At 34.6% G+C, this 21081-nt stretch overlaps 2 protein-coding genes across 2 annotated transcripts in view; one reads left to right on the top strand and one right to left on the bottom strand.

Annotated features, from left to right (window-relative positions):
* LOC108911726 (transcription factor Sox-9-A) overlaps positions 1–6069 on the bottom strand; it is a 31928-nt gene extending 25859 nt beyond the window's left edge. The window contains exon 1 of the mRNA XM_018716725.1: positions 5718–6069. Within this exon, the coding sequence (XP_018572241.1) occupies positions 5718–5938 (221 nt within the window). The 5' untranslated portion in view covers positions 5939–6069. The remainder of the gene's footprint in view (positions 1–5717) is intronic.
* Positions 6070–15005: 8936 nt separating this feature from the next.
* Positions 15006–21081, top strand: LOC108911699 (NF-X1-type zinc finger protein NFXL1). The gene is made up of 11 exons (XM_018716693.1): positions 15006–15350; positions 15412–15551; positions 15608–15923; positions 15980–16242; positions 16617–16847; positions 17044–17175; positions 17233–17444; positions 17915–18171; positions 18232–18374; positions 20281–20511; positions 20567–21081. The coding sequence occupies exons 1-11, from the start codon at positions 15134–15136 to the stop codon at positions 20984–20986; spliced, it is 2562 nt and encodes an 853-aa protein (XP_018572209.1). The 5' UTR covers positions 15006–15133; the 3' UTR covers positions 20987–21081.

The raw sequence follows: 21081 nt of genomic DNA, 5'->3' as shown, positions 1-21081 counted from the left end.
AAATTCAATCGAACGTATAGCGTTTCTTATTATTGCAAAAGTGTGCAGTTTCCAAGACGCTGTTGTAGCAAACCTTCGTTTATTTAAATCTCTACAATTGTGTACTGTCGATATTCGGACAAAGAATCTTTGTGGTTCAGCACACTTCAGATCTGTGCGCGTGCCGGCACGCGCACAGAGTGCCGAATATTTTTCAACCAAAACTGCGATAAACTATGACAATATGTCTTGCTAATCTAACGTGTTCAGTTTCGGATGAATCATATAGTCACTTCAAAGTGGTAGAGCGCAAAATGGTTTGCAAATGTTTGCATTCGGCGAGGCTTTGGTACAGGTTGTTTTACAGACCTCGTGAGGGTCAATTTTAAAATGACATAGCAGTAATTACATATTTTGGCATTATATTTCAAAATATTTTGAACTTATCTTGAGGTCACCACGTCACGGTGTGTAGGTATTGTGAGGACCCTCTTCAGCACATATCTAGTCGATGCAGATAACAATGAATAACGGGCTGATTCAGCAATTCTCTTTATTCCTCTCAAATTCTAATAGCCGTGTGATGGCTTCTTAAGAAATATTATTTATTAATCGTTGATGAGACTGTTAGGGTGGAAAAATTTAAGGAAGGGAGAATAGCATTCAGCTAGTGCCTATGGAATTTAATATTCAAAATTCAGTTCTACAGAGCGCTTAGTCTTGTGTCAAAATTTGGGACATACAGGTTGACTTTTTTATTTTCACTGTGGAATTTGGGGGAATTGCTTAATTTTTGGACTACACCATATACACTGAAGTCCAGCACATTCTTAGATGTCTGGATTCCAAAATTCCAGGACTGTAGTGGGAGAATTCTTGTTTTTTTGTTTCCGAAAAGTTCAAACTGTATATTTTACGGATTTTATTTCATACTCTGGGAACGCAATAATTGAAAAATTTACGGAAACTGAATCAATGAGGAAAAAAAATTGAATTAACAATGAAATTCTAGTAACACTTTTTTTAATTGGTTTTTCAACATTATACTTATAAGAAAACTAGTTAGATCCATTATTTCCATACTTCGGTTCAGTGTTGACACTACCACAATCATTTTTTATGCACTTATCAGTTCGGAAAAATTCCTTCTGTTTATTTAGACAATTTAGATGAAAAACTTGTGGGTTTCTTGTTTTTCAAAGGGCAAGAACTAATTTCTAGTTTTACATAATAACTTATTCAAAAAAATGGGTTACCATATATTATTTCAATAGTCAACAATCGCCACAAACATGTTTCTAAAAACAATTTGTATAGTCTGTTATACACGCAAGAAAATATTTTCTTCTTTCAAGAAAATTATTTGATTATTTATTTATTATATTATTTAAATACTTTAAATTTATACCCAGAAATATTTCTTACTTTAAAAATAGGCAGCATTTAAAATAAATATTTGATACTTACGGTTAAACAAATTCTATTCTTAATTTTACGATCTACATAGACTTTATTGAAACATGTTTTGTATTGTATATTAATGTATCGTTTGTTTAATACAAAATTGAATAGTTTTGGTCAAATGATTGTATATACTTATTTTAAGAATATATTTGGATAAGTATAAATATTTCTCAGTAATAGAAAACATTTTGCTTCAAACTCACAACTAGGGATGGCAACAATGTATCGATCTACGCCATCTACGCCATTCTGTGACCTGCTACAATTTTCTTTCAAGAAAACATAAGTTTGATTATAATATGCTACATTTGTCTTGAATAATTTCTACATTAATACTAAATTTTAAAAGTTTATATATATTTTAAGGAACTGCTAGTTTTGAAACAAATATGTTTGTAGTTTATGACGAACTGTAAGAGATATTGTAGCTAAAGCCCGAGATAATCAATTTCAAAACTATAAAAGATTTGAATTAAATCATATATATTTACAAATATAAATTCTAAGAAAAGTTGTAGATGACAGCAAATATTTCACATAATTTTACGAAAGTATATAATTTGAATAGAATAAAATAACGTTTGCGGCAAATAATTCCATTTAAAACTATCTGCTTTTTTTTCAGTGTACTAATACCTACGCTCAAGAAAATGTCTGTGGTCGAACGAATTGTTTCCAGCATCTCTAAATATTGATGAGATGATTTTGGTGATTTTTGTAGTTTCTTTTCATCCAGAATATGCGTTGGATAATCAAAACTATTGACATAGGACACCAAGAGGAAAAAATCGATCGCTATGTTTCCAAAATTGTGCAGATAAATATCATCTAAGAGAATTTCAATAATTAAACAAGTGTTTTTAGAATCTCGTCTTTTGAATTTGATTTCTTATTGTTCCTAAATTAATTTTAAGTCTTATTCATAGTATATGTTGCAGTTTAACATGTGAATGAAAATAAAAAATTGATTTTATTTTGAAAATGACTGGGTTTTCTATTTGAACTATTTTTACTCAAAAATGTTTAGATCATAATTTGCAACACCAATAAGGTACAGCAAAAGAGCTGATGAGTCTAAAGTGAATACTATTTAAGAAATTATCTTAATTTGGTCCAAATATGGGACTCGTAGTCACCTTAGAACTGAAGAAATTTACAACATACCTAACGATTTTGTACTAATTATGTGATCTAGTTGAAATAACACACACAAAACAATATCCGTACGGTTTGTACGATGGTGTGGTAACTCCCATTTCCTAAATTCCTCACTTAACTTCAATTCCTCTCAGAACCAATAACAAATGGCAGCAAAGGTGTGAATTGGTACCCATTCGTCAATTTCTTAGAAATGCACTGACAAAATTCGTAACAAGCTCATTCAGATCACTTAGCGCTGGCAGTGGCAATTTCAAACGGAACAAAGATGGGGTATATTTACACGAGACTGTTCGCGTTAAAATCCCGCTGTGAACACAAGGATTTTAGAGCATGTTAATTAGAGGTACAGCCGTTAATTGGCCTTAACTGACGGCGCGTTTCATGTTAAAGTGGATTACAGAACGTCCGTAACTGCCGACATGATGCATTCCGATTTTTCCGTTACTGGATACGCCTATTTGTAAACATTTGCTGTCAAAACTCCCTTGACGATTGAATTTTGCGATGGGCGGTAACTGAACTCAAGTCGACGCAGATAGTAATTATCTTCAATCTATGAACGTACTTTACGCGATTGTTTAAAAAAAAAGACACCTGATGAAAGAATGTCTTTAAAATTCACCTATCCATTTTAATTTCGCAATTCTTAAGCGAAACAGAAAATATAAACGTTTAAATTAGATATACATAAAATATATGAACAGTTCCAAGGGTGTATTTCTTTCCCTTCTAAATTTTACCTGTTGTGTAAGCTTCATGGGCCAGATATCTACGGAACTTTACTAGGTGGGTGTTTATTTTATTTATACATTGCCAAACAAACATACTGATAAATATTTACAAACATCGGAGCAACAGAGAAATTAATTCTACTTTATAGGATTCTAAATGTCTCCCCTGGGACAACGCTATTGCATATTTTAGATACACTAATAATAGGATCGTTAATAGAAAAACGCAATATATGGTATATGTTTACGTTTATACAGACAAGACACAAGTTAATCTTTTTTATTAATTAGTGACGCAAAATCCATAGCTTCGTCAAAAATATTTTACTCCCAGTCTATGTAAAAATAGAAATCTATAAGTCAAAAACAGGTACAGGGCCTACTTTTTTAATTTTTGCTTGTTACCATATCCATAAATAAATTAAATTTTATTCCATTCTACATTTAAAATCACCCAATTGAATTTATAAAAAGAATGGAATTTCCTTTTTCATGTAAAAGTTTATTAGAGAATTGCTAATACTGTCTCCCCAATGACAAAAAAAAAAAGAAAATAACAATTTGAATTCTTTATCTCGAAAATACTAAAAAATGCAAGAGACAAGATCATTATAGCAAAATTAAAAGATGCAATCAGAATTAGCAAGAAATTGTCATTGGCGTAGTTTAAAAAAAAGAAGTTATAATCTTGTGATCTTTCTTATCTAATTTTCCATTATTTTGCAGGTGAAAAATGTTTTTTCCCAATTTTTAAGTGTAGTTTTTCCGCAGAATATTAGATTTTGTTTGGTGAACTTTATTGCTGTTATTAAGTATTAAAATTTAAAATTGCTCTACTGTAAAATTTATCTTTTGTAACTGTGTATTCTGGTTCTTTCCCTGTACCATTCATTTGTTTTTTATATTTATTTATTTATTTAACTTATTATCCAACGGGAATAAGTCTCAGTTACAAGATAGTGAAATACTCATGTAATTATTTACTTACAATAAAAAAACATGTAATATTGTAGACAATGAAAAGATAATACGATAGAGATATCAAAAAAGGAAATAAATAATAAAACACAACATGATTAAACAAAGAACTGATTAGTGATTACAATACTGTGAAACAAATAAAATATAATAGAAAAACAAAATTAGATAACGTCAATAAATAAAATAAATACAATTTAAAAAGCATGGGACTGAGATCAATAAATATTTTTGTGAGATATTACAATTCAATATAGCTGTGATATTATTAGCTGTTTTAATAAAATAAAAAGTGTTTAGTAAAATGTTGTGAATTACTAAGTCGACGAAATTTTAAATCTTCAAATGCAGACCAAATAAATGTACCTATAATATTATAGCCTAAATCTAGGAAAAATTCTTGTTCTGTATCATTCCTTTGCTTTTTTTATATTTATTTAACTTATTATCCAACGGGAATAAGTCTCAGTTACAAGATATATTCATGTAATTATTTACTTAAATAATAAAAAAAATGTGTAATAATGTAGTCAATAAAAAGATAAATACGATAGAGATATCAAAAAAGGAAATAAATAATAAAACACAACATAATTAAACAAAGAACTGATTAATGATTACAATACTGTGAAACAAATAAAATATAATAGAAAAACAAAATTAGATAACGTCAATAAATCAATAATACAATTTAAAAAACTTGGGACTGAGATCAATAAATATATCTGTGACATTATTAGCTGTTTTAATAAAATAAAAAGTGTTGTGAATTATTAACTCTGGAAATTTTAAATCTTTAAATACAGACCAAGTAAATGTACATTATAGCCTAAATCTAGGAAAAAATTTGAAAAGGACCATTAGATATTGTAAAAGATAACAAACCCCAAGTTTTTATTGCCATCTAAAATTGTATCATTTGCATGATCTGTGAATGATAATTTTGGATCGAAACATATGCCTAGGTCTTTTTTATATTCGGCTATTTTCAGAATTATGATAGAAGTACTATTATATGAGAATCAAAACACTTCTTAACATAACTAAAGATATTAAGGGGGTGTTTATTTCGCTGTCGCTACAAATTGTCTAATAAAATCTGGTTTTCTTAAAGTGTCAATTGTCAATATTACCTATTTTTAAGTACATTTTTACGTCATCCGCTTAGCTATTGCAATTTTTGTTACATCATCAATAAAAATATTAAACATCCGCGGGCCCAATACTGAACCTTGTGGTACACCAAATGATCCATAGTGCAAGAGCTCGGAAAGGTATGAATTGAAGGTTCCAGCATGCTTTTTTACCATTTTTTTTCTCTAGGCGGAATTTAAAGAAATATACGAGGTGTAAGATGCCATGCGAATACCCCATAACACCACAGAAGAGCTTTGTAAAACTTACTTAGAGGCGATGGGCACCAGAGTCCAGTCGTACCCCTGCAGCACCTTGGTGACGGCGTCATTGATCTCACTTTTATCTAACTGCTGGACCTGGTCCGAAGAACTAGCACTTTGGGACGCCTGTTGCTCCTGGAGCACCGTGACGGCGCTGGCGGCGACGCTGGCCGCAGCCGACGGCGAGATCGTCACTGCGGAAGGCCGCGGTACCGAACCGGACATCATCGTATCGCAGGATTATTGAAAAAAGAATCCGCGGGTCGCGTAGGACGGACAGTCGGTGTTTGTGAACCCGACGGAACCCTCCAAGTTAAACAAAGAAACTCTTGGATGCACACTGATTACGCTCGGACGTCTTCTACTGCGACGCAAATCAAAGAGTGCTTTGAGATGTCTGAGACGGTTTCCATATACCACGCGTACCTCGCTGAGTAACTCTGCCAGCTCGCGCGTCGCTCTCTGTCGCACCGTTTTGCTGGTGAATGGCGCGAGGAGAGAGAGCCGAGTTGAGTCAGTTTGGTCTTGCGGTGGTAGCGAGGCCAATGGGAGTTGCTGCGGCCGGCTTGAGTCCGCCTTTGACGTCGGATTGGTCTGCGGCTATCGGATTTTTAATCGATTCCGTTTTGACTTTTCGAAGACATGTGACTGGGAGATCGCGTTTGACATTTGATCTTTTCAATTAAATGGATGGGCATCGCACAGAAATTCGCGCCATTGGAAGGTTCCGATAGTGGTGTTATCGTAATTGGGTTATGGGAGTAGATAAGACGAGATTATTATTTTTTTACTCACATATAAACATAAAAAATAGTTATTTACACCATAAAGGAGGTAACTGTTATTTACCAGTCGAGGACGATTTTGCGCCCGAGCAGAGCGAGGGCTGGCAATAGAGTCCGAGACTGGTAAATTATACTTGACTGCTGCGTGGTGTATAACATTTTATCTGCTCCCACAGTCCTTTATGGTTCATGAAATAGAGATTAGGTAATATTTTTTGACTTTTCTTAATCAATTCATTTTCACATTATTCGAAATAAGATTTCCTAATAAGATTTCACAGGTTTTGAAACTAGAACGTCCTGAAACATATACGGGCCATTTATTCCGAAGAACATCGGCAACGTTACTGGCTAATACATCAAAAGACATGGTGGACGGAAATCAGCCACATAGCAGAAAGTTATGTTGCTGACAGTTTAAGTAACAAAAATTAAATAGCCCACAGGACGCCACTGGTTTTGATGCCTAATGATCAGAGATGTTTCTAAGCGTACTATTGTACAAAATTCGTACAATTCACATTCAAAAAGTACGACAGTAGTTTTTTCTTCCACCAGGGATAGAAAATGGAAACTGTACAATTTTTTTCAACAAGGAACTGTATCCTACGGATATAACAATTAGTCGTGAATTTGGACAGAGCGTTGGGCGATCTAAACAAAGACATTTGTGGGTTGTAGTGCCACTTATTTGAAGTAGCAACATCATTCATTAAACACCCATGAAAAAGACTAAATCATTAATATAAGAAACAATGGACTGATTATGAACTAGAAACTAACAATTTGATCTTCGATCGGGTCTCTGAAGGTGGGTTGAAAAATTATACATAAGAATTGGAAGAAGATCGATCTAGAAGAACTTTCAAATACGTCATGTTTGAAAATATTGAAATGTTCTAGTTTTTAGGTAGGTATTCCTCAACTGTGTGCTTTAGGGAAAAAGTCCAATGAATTTATAGCAGTTTTTGTCGAGAATTAGAAACCATAATATGTTCAGAGTAAAAGACAGCTTACAAGCTTTTAGAACAAGAAAAAATATTTTAAAAATAAGCTTTTATTAAAATGCACAAAAAGAAAAAAATAAACCCAAAAAGATCATAAAACCCATAATGTTGTGTAAACCCCAAACCCAGAAAAGGGTTGAATACGGCTGCTTTATAGACGTGTGATTGGTTTTTTTCCCATAACTCGTTTAGTTTTTATGCTATCAAGAACTTCAAAAAACCATTTTGTAGGTTTTTTTTCAAGGGCTATTAGATCAAATAAGTTAAAATTTCTTTCACCACTTATTTTTGTAAGGGTTTGAGCTGAAAGGGCTTGAACAAGTTGCTATTTAGGAACATACACAAACTTCAAACTTAATCTTACTTAATTTTTATCCTACAGAAAAAAAAAACAAAATTTTCAAAAAAGCAAAACTTACAATATTGTACTCTACAAAATTTTGGGTATCATTAATAGTGTTTGAGTTATTTTGAAGAAAAGACAATCTTTTCTAAAAATACAAAAATTCTCTTTTCACTTCAAGCTCAACTTTTTTCAGAACTAAGCACTTTAAACCGGTCAAACTTCTAGAGCATATTACAAGTACAAAAATAAAGAAAATTGTAAAGTGGTAACGATTATTTTCAATTGGGGTTTTTTCAAGCACTTTGAAAATGGTTCTATGAGTATTCCCTGAAAATGCATTGGTTTTTGGTTATTTCACGTTCAATCTTTCAATTTTGGAGTTTGACGAATAAGACCCAACCTTCAACAAGCTATTCCTCCGCTTGTATTGGGTCTACAGACACTATAAACACACCATTCTTTTTGTTTTTTTATAAGCCACATTTTTTATAAGAATGATTTTTATGATAAAATGCTTAGTTTTTGAGTTATTCGCTAAAAACCGTCTAAAAAAATGGTTTTCTCGGTTAAAAAATTTCACTCGCGAATAAGTCGAAAAATATTGACTTTCAGAAAAAACCTTATAGAACAAAAGTTGCTTAGAATTAGTCAATATATCCATTCTCCGAGGAGTTTTTTTCAATTAAACATTTTTCACCCCCAAAAAGGGGTGGCATCCACCCCCAGGGTAAAAGCAACCCCCGGTACAAGGTCAACTTTGAAGTAGAGGGTAAGTAGAACCTAAATCCAAAATTTTTATGAAAATAGGTACTGTTTGGCGAAATTATACGGGAAAATGGTCATTGGACTGGACTATTTGACAAATATCGCGACCCAAGTCTAATTTTACATGCGACCGCCACTAAATCTACGCTTCTTTTCGCCTCGGGATCGTTTAATTACCCGTTCGGGGTGCTAATTTGGCAACGGTCTCGCCGAGATCCACGGATACGACCAGATTAATCCTCCAGATGATATCGCAGATTAAGCGCGTTCTATTTAAATAGCAATTAGCGGAGTAGATGCAGGTAGATAGCTGCCCGACGACATGCGTCACGACGCACGTTCCGCCCCATAAACGTCACATGCGGCGGTCCTACAGATCCCGTCCATTTATTTCAGGTTGTACGTTTGTCAGCCGTACGAGGAGGGATGGCTACCGTGTGACTCCAGAATTCCCTTCTGTCTTCCTTCACGTGATGTATGCGCTCAAGTGCCACGTCGAGTTTCACTCTGCCGCCCTGATTATGATTAATACTCGAAACGGGGGACTGTATCTGAAATGGGATTTAAGTGGAGTAAACATGTGATAGCGTCGCGCCACATCGAAGGCTTGAAACCTCTTTACCAGGTGATTGTGTAATTACCATGTTTTACTAATTGCAGTCCTTCACAGGGAAATTTATGTGTGAAAGCTAAGGATGAAGTACAAGTACGTTGGAATTGTTTGAGCGACAATTTGGAAACCATTCTTCAAAGTAAGAAACCAAAAACCAACCTATAGTTTCTAGTATTACTGCCTGGTTTACTCAAGAGCTTGTCACTGTGAGAGAAAAATTAAATTTCTTAAGAGACGTGCATTGTCAGCATCCAACCCCCACGACCAGGGAAACCTTTTATTCCTATCGCAATAAGTATCGTCTTGAATTATCTAAAGCCAAAAAAAGCGCCAACGACAACTATCCAACAAGTTACCTTCCGAGTTTTTGACTGCCCCGAGATCACAAACGACTTTTAAATTCAGAGAGTTGTCTTTTAATGAAGGAAGAACTATTTTAAATAACTTAAAAGTAAAAAAAAGCAAAGATGCCTACAATTTGAATGTTCCAATCTTGTAAACTCTTAAAAACATTATAATTTTTCCACTATTTAAAATAATTAATCAATGTATTGGCTCCAACGTATTTCCTACAGCTTTCAAGTTATCCAGGGTTATTCCTGTTTTTAAGAAAGGTGAGAAAGATGATGTATCTATCTGTAACTACCGACCAATATCTCTTGTTCCCGTTCTGGCGAAAGTTTTCGAAACTGCCTTAAAATTGCAAATTGCAGAGTATTTTGAAAACAATAATTTATTCCAATCTAGTCAATACGGTTTTACGAACAAAAGCTCAACAACTTTAGCTATTAACCAGTTGACTACGGTTATTTTAAACAATTTCGAATCAAACAATGTTGTCAGTGAAAATTTTTATGATTTGACCAAGGCATTTGACTGTGTGTCCCATAGAATCCTCTTAAATAAACTAAAATTTTACAATTTTGATGACAATAGCGTGTCCCTTATTAAGTCTTATCTATCGAACAGAACTCAGTATGTTTCTTATAATTCTTGTTCTTTACACCTAACAAAAATAGTTCATGGAGTTCCCCAAAGCTCAGTATTGGGCCCTATTCTATTTCTTATCTATATCAATGATTTCCCAAATTGTGATATAACTACTGATTTTATTTTATTTGCCGATGATACTACCGCTTTAAAGTCAAATAATAACTTAATTAAACTCACAGAGGATTCAGTGGATACGCTGCCGCTGATAAAGGACTGGTTTATTGCTAATAATAACTTAAATGTTGACAAAACTCAATATTTGCTTTTTTACACTTCGCCATATCAATACTTGTGATAACTCAAATAGCATTAAATTTCTTGGAGTTTTGGAGAAAAGTTTTTATTTTACTTTTATGATTTTTTTAGGTTAACTCGTCGTTTATGCGTCACAGGAAAAACACACTACCTTTCCTAGAATTTTTTTCCTATGTCACCATATTTTTTGTTTCCAGGTGGTATTTTTTGAAAATTTAACATTAGGCCGTGACAGGTCGATTGAACTGAACCCATGACATTCATTCAATATTTTTTTGAGATTCAAGATAACCATTTTTTTGCGATATTGCAATTATTCTTTAACAGACTAATGATTTAATTTCGACTCGATAAATTTTATGAGAACACTTGATCCAATCTAGAAAACCTCTTTCTAATTTTCTCTCTCATTAATATGATTTTTTGTGTGAGGTTACAGTTAATAGAGACACACTTTCGAATTTTTTTGCGCTCAATAACGTGATTTTCGGTGATTTTACACTATTTATTATTATTATTATTATTATTATTATTATTATTTATTTATTTTATTCACCACCATCACAAGTAGTTGCATCGACAAAGACTACCAGGTAACTTTACCGAAACCAGCCAAACGCTACTTACAAAGTGGCGAATATTAAGAAAAGTCGTCCATCCCCAAGAACTTCAGCCGATAAAACAATTTGCCTAATTGGCCTGCCCACACCGAAACCCTGCAACTAATTATCTCGATTTCAGGAAACAACAAATGTGCGAAGTTCCCGATAGTGGTAAATCACGGACGTAGGGGAACCCACACGACGGTATTTGTCACTTGCGGGCGGTTTCTCTCCTTTGTCGGCGTCTTCTGCCGGTCCCCCAGGTGTAAACAGTCAGGCACGGGTCACCGTCGCCGGAGGAATGCGCATTTGTTTCTCGTATCATTTATATTTCGAGCGTTGACGTCGTGACAGAATGCCAACTCATCGCTCTGAGTATTTAAAATTAATAAAACTCATCGGTATGTTCAGTTCTTGGGCGGTAAACTCGTACTCCACTTCCTATTTTGGTACTTTGGAAATTATTTATGAAAGCGGCTGCACACGATTTATGTCATACGTTTGATTTCTATTCCCATAGCAGTTCCGATACCGCCAGGTGATAGTGCGAGATTTCAATTGCCGTCTGCATGAAAATATATTGAGGTCAAAGATTCATTAGCACTCATTAAATATAATTTTGTTATGTAGGCATTTTATTGTATATTCGAATTTGCCGCTCGTTGTTATGTTGGTAACGAGGTTGGCAGAAATGTAATTCGGGAAGTTGAGACGAAGAGGAAGAGAACAAGGTTATTCAGAGAGAGGTTAACACTGAGATTCCTGTAGTGGATTTAAAAGACTTTATAAGAAGTCATATATTAATTCAGAAATACTAAAACAAAAAATTTCACCTAACTCAACCTCATATTTTATTTGTTTACATTAATCTGCACGTATACGTATATATATTACTAAACTCTGAGGCAAATGTACAAGAGTATAGAGAAAAGACACATATCATAGTTATCAGTCAAATGAAAGCCTCTGTTCTGTTATCAAAAAAAATCTTTATCGATATTGGGGAGAAAACTTTTAAGTACCCCTCGTACATAATCAAACAAACTATGCTAAATGGACTTAGACAGGTCTTACACTAAACTAGGAATATTTATATTATTTAAAATAATTAGCAGGTTGCTTTTAAATAACTTTAAGCATTTGGCGACAGCGCAGATTGAGATTATGTTGACCTCAAAAGTTAGGTTTAAAATTTCGATTGTAACGTCATAATACTAGTCTAAATAATAATCGGTAACCAAGTCTACATCGCTAAAAATTGCCTCAAATGGTGGTGACGTCGCACAATTCAAGTTTAGCAGACTACATTAATTATTGCTGGGGACGTTTTGATGCGCATGCGTATTGCGTTGATATCCGCAGAAAGGCGGGAAAGGACGGCGTCGCCTAAATATGTTTATGTACCTATTTGAGGTTTGGGTTTAACATTAGAACATTTATTTGAAGGTGTTGTAATTAAAGCCATTTAAAACTGTTCGTTAGAACAATAGTTATAATAAAATTATACCTAAGTGAAAATATAGTGTTAATTTTCTTGTCAAACAAGAAGAAAATAACTATATAATTGAATTATTTTTGGCGAAAGAAAATAATTGATATTTAGTTTATGTACATATAAACTAACAGAAGTAATCATAATCTATGGACGTAATGGATCATTCTACCGAAATTTTACCAGGAACTTGTTTCCTCTGTAATAAAAAATTTGCTGACCGCAAATTGAGGAATAGGCATATCAAGCGAGTACATAAAATAGCTGTCTCATTATCCAGGAAAAATAACATTTTATGTCCATTTTGCAAGGAAGAAAATGATGAAATCAACACATATCAAAGTTTGAGAAATCATCTTGAAATAAATCATGAGATAACTATTGAAAAGATTAATTTTGAGTTTTCGAGCACACATGAGTATGAGTTGTGGAAAAATACGGAAAAAATCGAGACCATGTATGCAGTTGATAGAAATAACCAGTATAAGGACCACAAGGAAGTACATTACGTGTGTAACAGAAACAGTACTAGAGGTAGGTATACTTGCTTGAACATCAGATATTACTTTTGTAATATCATTATTTTACCACTGTGATATAATGATAAAATTATTATCTACTGGCATTTTATAAACTGTTGTATCTACTTATATACCTATTGTTTATTAATAGTGCCCGATATTATTAATAATAACTTTTTAAGGGTATCAAGCCAAACAGTTCAAAAGAACTGAGAAAGCAGGAGGGACAATAAAAATACATGGAGTTTGCCCCTCTAAGTTAATTGTTAAAATTTACAGTACAGGAAAAAGTATTGTCAATTTTTGGAAAACACATGCTGGCCATGACGAGAAAGAATTAAGAAGCAAACATTTATCAACAACAGAAAAGAATACGGTGATTGAGAAATTGAAGTGTGGTCTTTCAAAAGCTAGAATTTTAGAAGATGCGAGAAAATTGGAAAAGTCAGAACTGGAAAGGATTAATTTATTGAGCAGTAACGATGTAAATTATTTAGCAAGAAAACACAACATTGAAAAGAAAAGAGACAACAATGACATGGTAGCAGTGGCGTTAAAAGTTGAGGAGTGGAATGCAAATGGCAAAAATTTTGCATTTTTTTTTAAACAGGAGGGTAAGATGGTCAGTTAAGGTTTTTATCTTAATGTTTGTAAAGTATAGGTACTTATAAATTTTTTGAGTTTTTTTTATGCCGCTTATATGTACTTAAATGTTTGTGAGGGTTTGCCTAGGTTTTAGTGTAACTGGTTATTTAGTATACCTACTTATTATATATTTTTCCCTGTAAGGCTTTTAAAGGGGGTTTTATTATGGTGGTGGTTGTATTATTTACGTGGTGATGGTTTTATTGTAGGAGAGACTCATAATGTATTGAAGAAAGAAGATTTTGCTTTAGGTTTTATGAATTCAGTAATGGAAGAAAAACTTCGAAAATTTCAAACGATTATTTGTGTGGATGGCACACACGGTACTAATAGAAAAGGAATGGATTTAACAATTATGCTCATCAAAGACGATAAAAACGCAGGGTTTCCAGTGGCTTTCTTTTTGTCAAATCGTTTAGATCAGCAAGTACAGGAGGTGTTTTTAGATGCGCTGAAGAAAAAGATTCAACAAGAGATAGTGCCAGAATATTTTATGAGTGATGACGATCCAAAATATTACAATGCATGGGTAAAAACGATGGCCAATAAACCAAGGAGACTTCTGTGCACATGGCATGTAGTAAAAAATTGGAATATTCAGGGGAAGAAAAAAATTAAGGATGCCGATTTAAAGAAACAGATGAAATACGAGATGAAGAGGATACTAAATGAAACTAATGAACAGAGATTTTTACAAGTAACTAATACCTATTTTGGAAAAGCTTCAAAAATCAAATGAAGTCGATTTTGTAAATTATCTTTTAAAGTATGTGTGGGTTAATATTTATAATAAAGTTAATTATTGTTGTAATAAGTTATATTAATGTGTTTTGTTTTAAGATATTATTATCAAGATAAAGAGAGAATTCAAATGTGGGCCCATTGCTACAGGAAAAATTCTGGAATTAATACTCCCACTAAACACGAAACGTAAATGAAACGTTGCAAATGAGATGTTTTACTAAACATTTGAAACATTAACTAGAAACGTTTCTGTTAACGTTGCGTTAAACTTTTAGCAAATCGGAAACATAAATAAGAACAAATTTATACTTTATAGACTAATGCCATACAAAGATATAAAAACTATTATCATTTCACTTGCTAACCACAAGTAACATTCTATTATGTGTTTGACAAAATGTAATTATACCTCATATAGCTAGAAGTAATTTTTCTAACATGTCAACATCTTTTTTGAAAACTTTTAAATTGAATTTAGAATTTCCCGCGGATATCAACGCATGCGCATAAAAACGTCCCCAGCAATAATTAGTGTAGTCTAAGGTTAGCTGCGTTGAAGTTTGCGTTTGACGTGTTGATGATAAAAATGTATAAATATGGATTTTTCAATTTTATATTAATATTTAAGAGTTAAATTTACCGAAAAAAGTACAAAATGAGCAGCCGCTACAAATCTACAAATCCTTGGAATAAGAACGTTCAGCAGAAAAAAGCGAAACCGAATGCTTATAACCTAGAAAACTCTTCACCAACCCCTTCTGAAATTAAATTCAAAGAGGCTCATTCGAAATTACAGGCAACAGTTAAAAAACATGTAAAAGATTACGAATCTTCTTCTGAGGAAGAAGAATTAGAATCAAGTGATTTAATTGGTGAGTATACTAGAAAAATAATACCTAGATTATAGTAAAATAATTTGATAAATATTTTAAGAGGATATTTTGAAAAATTATAAGAATACCGGAGCAGAAAATGAGAACCTAGTCCGCACTCAAACTTTTATTGAAGAAGCTTTTCTCTCGGGCGCAGCCACTTGCCTTATCTGCATTTCAAGAGTTAAAAGAGACGATGCGGTTTGTAAAACCAACTGTTCGTTTTCACGTGATATTCACTTTATTCTTTATTGTAGATATGGAGTTGCACAAGTTGTTATGGATTCTTCCATATAATGTGTATCCAAAGATGGTCCAAAGACACGATAACTCAACAGAAACAAGCCTTAGAAATCCCTCTCTTGGACCAGCAGGCTAAACTTTGTTGGTGCTGCCCAAAATGCCGATACGAATACAAGTCGGAAGACATTCCAACTAAATATTTGTGTTTTTGTAAGAAAACCGAAAACCCTAAATTTCAACCGTTCCTGGTCCCTCATTCGTGTGGGGAAATATGCAAAAAGGATCTGATTCCTACTTGTGGACATCAGTGCTTGCTTCTCTGCCATCCAGGTATAAAATACTCTACTCAGGTTTATTAATTAATTAATATTCATCCTCACTTCTAGGCCCGTGCCCACCATGTCCCGTTACCGTAAATGTTTCGTGTTACTGTGGTTCGCAACCGCCTAGAACTCAAAGATGTAGTAAGAAGGAATGGTCCTGCGGTAGTGCATGTGGGAAAACTTTGGGGTGCGGGAAGCACTCTTGTACCGAGCCCTGTCATCCCGGTGAATGTAAACCGTGCCCGAAGAAGAGCATACAGAGATGTTTGTGCAAGTCCCAGCAGAAATTGAGGGACTGCGCCACTCCAACGTGGCAATGTGACAAGGTAAACGATAAAACATAATTATTTTTTAAAATCGGTTCAAGTTTTTATTAGTTTTTTAAAGTACTGTGTTTAGTTTGTGAATTTGGTTTAGACGAACTAAAAAAATAATTACGTCCAGTATTCTATGAAATAAAGTTATTCTAGAAGTCCACGCTCTAGTAATTATCCTGTACCGATATTCTTGAGGGGTTAATGTTGCCATTGTTACACTTTTGCATCACGGTCTTATCTGACATATTCGTACTTGCTAGTCAATTTACTGTACTTTACTAACAACAAAACAGTTGAGAATGTCGACATACACTTGACGAGTAGCGCTTTATAATTTTTCTCTGTCTATGGGCTACATATTTTTTTAAATATCACATTTTTAGGTATGTAATAAACCATTACAGTGCGGGAATCACAAATGTCAAGAAGTGTGCCACGCTGGAAAATGTGACAGCTGCGTTTTAAACAAACCAAGGTCTTGCCCGTGCGGTAAGACAACGTACCAGATGCCTTGCACAGAGGACACCCCGACTTGTCCTGATACGTGCGATAAACTCCTCGAGTGTGGCATACATAAATGTAGTCAGAGATGCCACAAGGACAAATGCGGAGTGGTAAGTTTTTTATTCGTTTGTATTTTTTTTGTAATGTTTAAAATTATATGAATTTTCGCACAAGGGGTTCGACTTCCATTGGACGACAAAACTTGAATAATTAACCCAATTTGACAACTTGCATTACAGTATACAAATTTTTATACAATTTCTGCGTTTCCCTTGAGAAAAGTACGCAATAAAAATTTATTTTCAGTGTCTGGAGACCGTAATAAAATATTGTAGATGCGCCCTACACTCCAAAGAGGTGCAGTGCTACAAGCCGTTTTTCTGCGAGACGAAGTGTAAGAACATGAAGGACTGCAACAAGCACCCCTGCAACAGAAAGGTACTGCCGCCGAAAAAACGGTACAATAATTTAACGGTTATGTTTTTATCATTTCAGTGCTGCGACGGTAACTGTCCGCCGTGCGAGAAACCGTGCGGTCGCACCCTGAACTGCGGCAATCACAAATGCAATTCGGTTTGCCACAGGGGGCCTTGTTATCCGTGCGCCCAGACCGAAGAAGTATTCTGCAGGTGTGGGGCCACCAAAATTACAGTGCCTTGCGGACGGAAAAATAAGACGAAGCCTCCGAAGTGCAACAAGATTTGTTCGTGAGTATCCTTTCGTCTTGAAAATTGGGTCGTTCTTTTGCCTCAATGCAATGGTAGATTTTGAAGTTAAATTTTTTTTTCCTCCTCGTTTAGAAAAGGTTCTCCGTGAAAACTGACGAAATCAAGAGCATTCGTTAGTAGAACCACCAGACGTATACCAATTTCGAACGATTTGGTGGTTTTATTAACACATGGTCTTAGGTATTTAATGTCGGTCAGGGCATTAGTCAGCAGAGTAGTTGTTTCTCGCGATATCATTAGATACATTTTTTTTCCTTATCTGTAGCACGTAGAGTTGACGAAATAGCGATTATAAAAATTTGAATCATTAAAACTCAGTAAAAAGCCCTTGCTACTCTCTTTAACCTGACTATTACTGTACAACTACCTTTTACCAGTGCCAAAAAGGTCCATTCTAAATATCAGGCGCCGTGTTACTCCCCAATAACGCATTTGCTTCCTCCGTGCAGCATCCCGCCGGACTGCCACCACGAAAAGAGAGAAAACCACAAATGCCACTTCGGGGACTGTCCCCCGTGCCGCCAGGTGTGCGACAAGCAGAGATCGACCTGTCCGCATAAGTGCAGCGCTTCGTGTCACTCTGCCGTTCTCGTGAAAATCGAAGCACAGCGAGCCTCCATGCCTTGGGAACAAACCAAACCGCAGGTGGAGAAGAGGGCTCTACCCTGCCCGGACTGCGTGGTTCCGGTGCCCGTAACGTGTTTAGGTGATTAATTTCGGCCTGGTAGGTTTGTACGTTGCGTGAAACGGAAAAAATGTGTTTTAGGTGAACATGAAACTGCCAATTGGCCGTGTCACTTAGCTAAACCATCGAGTTGTCACCGTCCGTGTGGGAGAATGCTTGGATGTGAGAATCATACCTGTTCGTTGCCGTGTCACACCGTCGAATCGGCGCCGGACAAAATAAAGGTGCGTAAATACAATTCTGCTTACCGCGTACATAAAATCCAAATCGCAACTTTAATTTTTGTTGGAAATAGTTCTAAATGTTGTGTGGAATGATAATTGCGATATGCGCCCGCTGGAAAAGTTGTGTGTAATTGTTAGCGCAAGAAAATGTGAAAAAAATTTAAAAAGGTGCATTTTTCTCCCTTCGTTCATGTATAATTCGGAGAATATTGACATTAGAGAAAACAGTCAAAGGAAAAAACGTTTCGTTTTGAGATTCTCTTCAAAATAAAAGTGGTCTGAAATTTTTATGTGCATTATTGTTGCTGCAATACAGTATACACCGAAAAAAAATTCGTGAAAAAATATCGTTTTTTCATGAATTTATTTCGGACCTTGACTTTAGAGCAGCCATATAAAAAATATGGTTCTGAGTATTTCATGATGTGGTAGTATTGCAGAAATTTTTTCATCGAAATCGGCCAGGTAGATTTCGCACAATTGATTTGTTAATTCTTCGAAAAAATACTTATAAACATTTAGAGCTGGAGCTACCATATTTGCATATTCTTCAGTAATTATAGGATGAAGCAGAGGAAGGATTGACGATCAAAATGCACTTTTTTATGAATCGTCATCAAGATATGAATTATTTTAATGAATATGTATCGATATATTTTACTTATTACCTACCTTTAGACTTTTTTATAAACTGGTTTCTAATTTCCTCCGGACAGCCAATACACTTATTTAAATGTTTTTCCATCCCACTGGAATTCTTAAAAATTGTTTTTGAACAGAAGCTGCATTTATAATGATTGTCTCAGTTCAGAAAAATATAACCAAATTGATTATGGCGTCATACTTCATTTACAAACTATTTGCGTTTTAAATATTATATTAAGAATCAACTGATTACTATTTACTAATCGTTAACTTTGCCAAAAAGAATAAAATATGCACATATAAAAGAGAATGAAGTTATATTTTTAAAATGTCAGTTTCAGTTAAACAATTGCCAACAAAATTACAAGAAAATGGCTAAATATCTTTAATTTTATGTGTACCAACCTCAAAAATTTTTTGCGGGAATTATGAATGCGTCAATTAATCAAATCAATTTCAATCTTGAAGTGTCGTTAGGACATGTCCGAAAACGATTTTTTTTTTTAATCGATAGAAGAAAGCAAGACTATTCGAATTTTACAATGTCAATTCAAAAAAATCTTTAAATTTAAATTTATATGCAAAATAAAAAACATTTAAATTTTCAAATTAAAAAAAAAATACAAAGCCTCTATTTTTCAAAAACTACATAGTTTTCGTTGATAAATGACCAAATACGGTTGTTCATATGAAACATTATTCATTAATAATATTAACTGTTATTTTAAATACATACATTGAATATATAAAACTATGTAATTTTTGAAAAATAGAGGCTTTGAATTTTTTTTTAAATTTGAAAATTTAAATGTTTTTTAGTTTGCATATAAATTTAAATTGAAATATTTTTTTTAACCGACATTGTAAGATTCAAATAAATCTCGCTTTCCTCTATCGATTAAAAAAAATCATCTATTTAGCTGTTGTAGAAACTGAAAAAAAGTCGATTGAAGTTGCACGAGTGAATTATCATGAACAAATGAATCAATCAAACACACGATGGGCAAAAAGAAGTTAACAACTACTCTGTGAACTATATGCCCTGTCGAGCATTGAATTATACCCCAATATCAAGTAAACAACTAAAATCTTGGCTATTTACTTGATATTGAGGATATACAATGCTGGTCAAGGTATGTAGTTCCAAGAGTAGTTATTTCCCACGATATCATCAGTTAAAAAATAGAAAATATGTCGCATGATTGTTGAAGCTTCCACTGCTCACCGCGTGTGTTTCTAATGAAGCAAAATTTAACCTCAGGCCGGCACCAACTGCGAACAGTGCGAAAACGACTGCACCAAAGAGAGGCCCGAGGGTTGCCAACATTCCTGCCCCAAGCCCTGCCATCCGGGGCCGTGCCCGCCGTGTAAAAATATGCTGCGCGTCAAATGCCACTGCGGGCTCAATCAGCCTTACATCCGGTGTAGCGACTGGATCGATCCTAAGAAGAGGGAGGAACTGCAGAGCTGCGGCAACCAGTGCCCCAAAAATGTAAGTGCAGAACTCAATATTTTTCAAACTAAAATAAATCGATTTCCCTTTACAGTTTGACTGCGGCCACCGATGTAAAGCCATCTGCCACGCAGGGCCTTGCCCGAACCCGGAACAATGCAAGAAGAAAGTCAAAGTCACTTGTAAATGCAGGAGGATCAAGAAGGAGTTTTCTTGCGAGAGCGTGCGTAAGAATACCGCGGTCGTGGAGTGCGACGAAGCGTGCAAGCAGAAACAAGAAGAGGAGAAGAAAGCGAGGGACTCTCTGAACGAGCAGAAGAAACTGGAAGAGGAGCTGAGAAACAAGAAGGAACTGGAGAAGTACCAGAAGATGTTCGAGGGGAAAAAGAAGGGTAGGGCTAGGAAAGTGTACGAGGAAGAGGACGAGGCCGGTTTTATTACGAAGTACCGGTTTGTTTTGTTGCCTGTTTTCGTTTCGCTTATCGCTTTGCTAGCGTATTTTATCTTTAATTAAGGTAGGGAGAGCATGGTAGTTTAGGAGCAGTGTATTTATTACGACAGGGAAAAATCACGTTTTAGGATGTAAGAAATAGGAAATAAATCCGTTTT

Source organism: Anoplophora glabripennis, unplaced genomic scaffold, assembly GCF_000390285.2.
Source record: "Anoplophora glabripennis isolate ALB-LARVAE unplaced genomic scaffold, Agla_2.0 scaffold149, whole genome shotgun sequence".
Taxonomy (NCBI): Eukaryota; Metazoa; Arthropoda; class Insecta; order Coleoptera; family Cerambycidae; genus Anoplophora; species Anoplophora glabripennis.
This window is presented reverse-complemented; position numbering and strand designations above follow the sequence as displayed.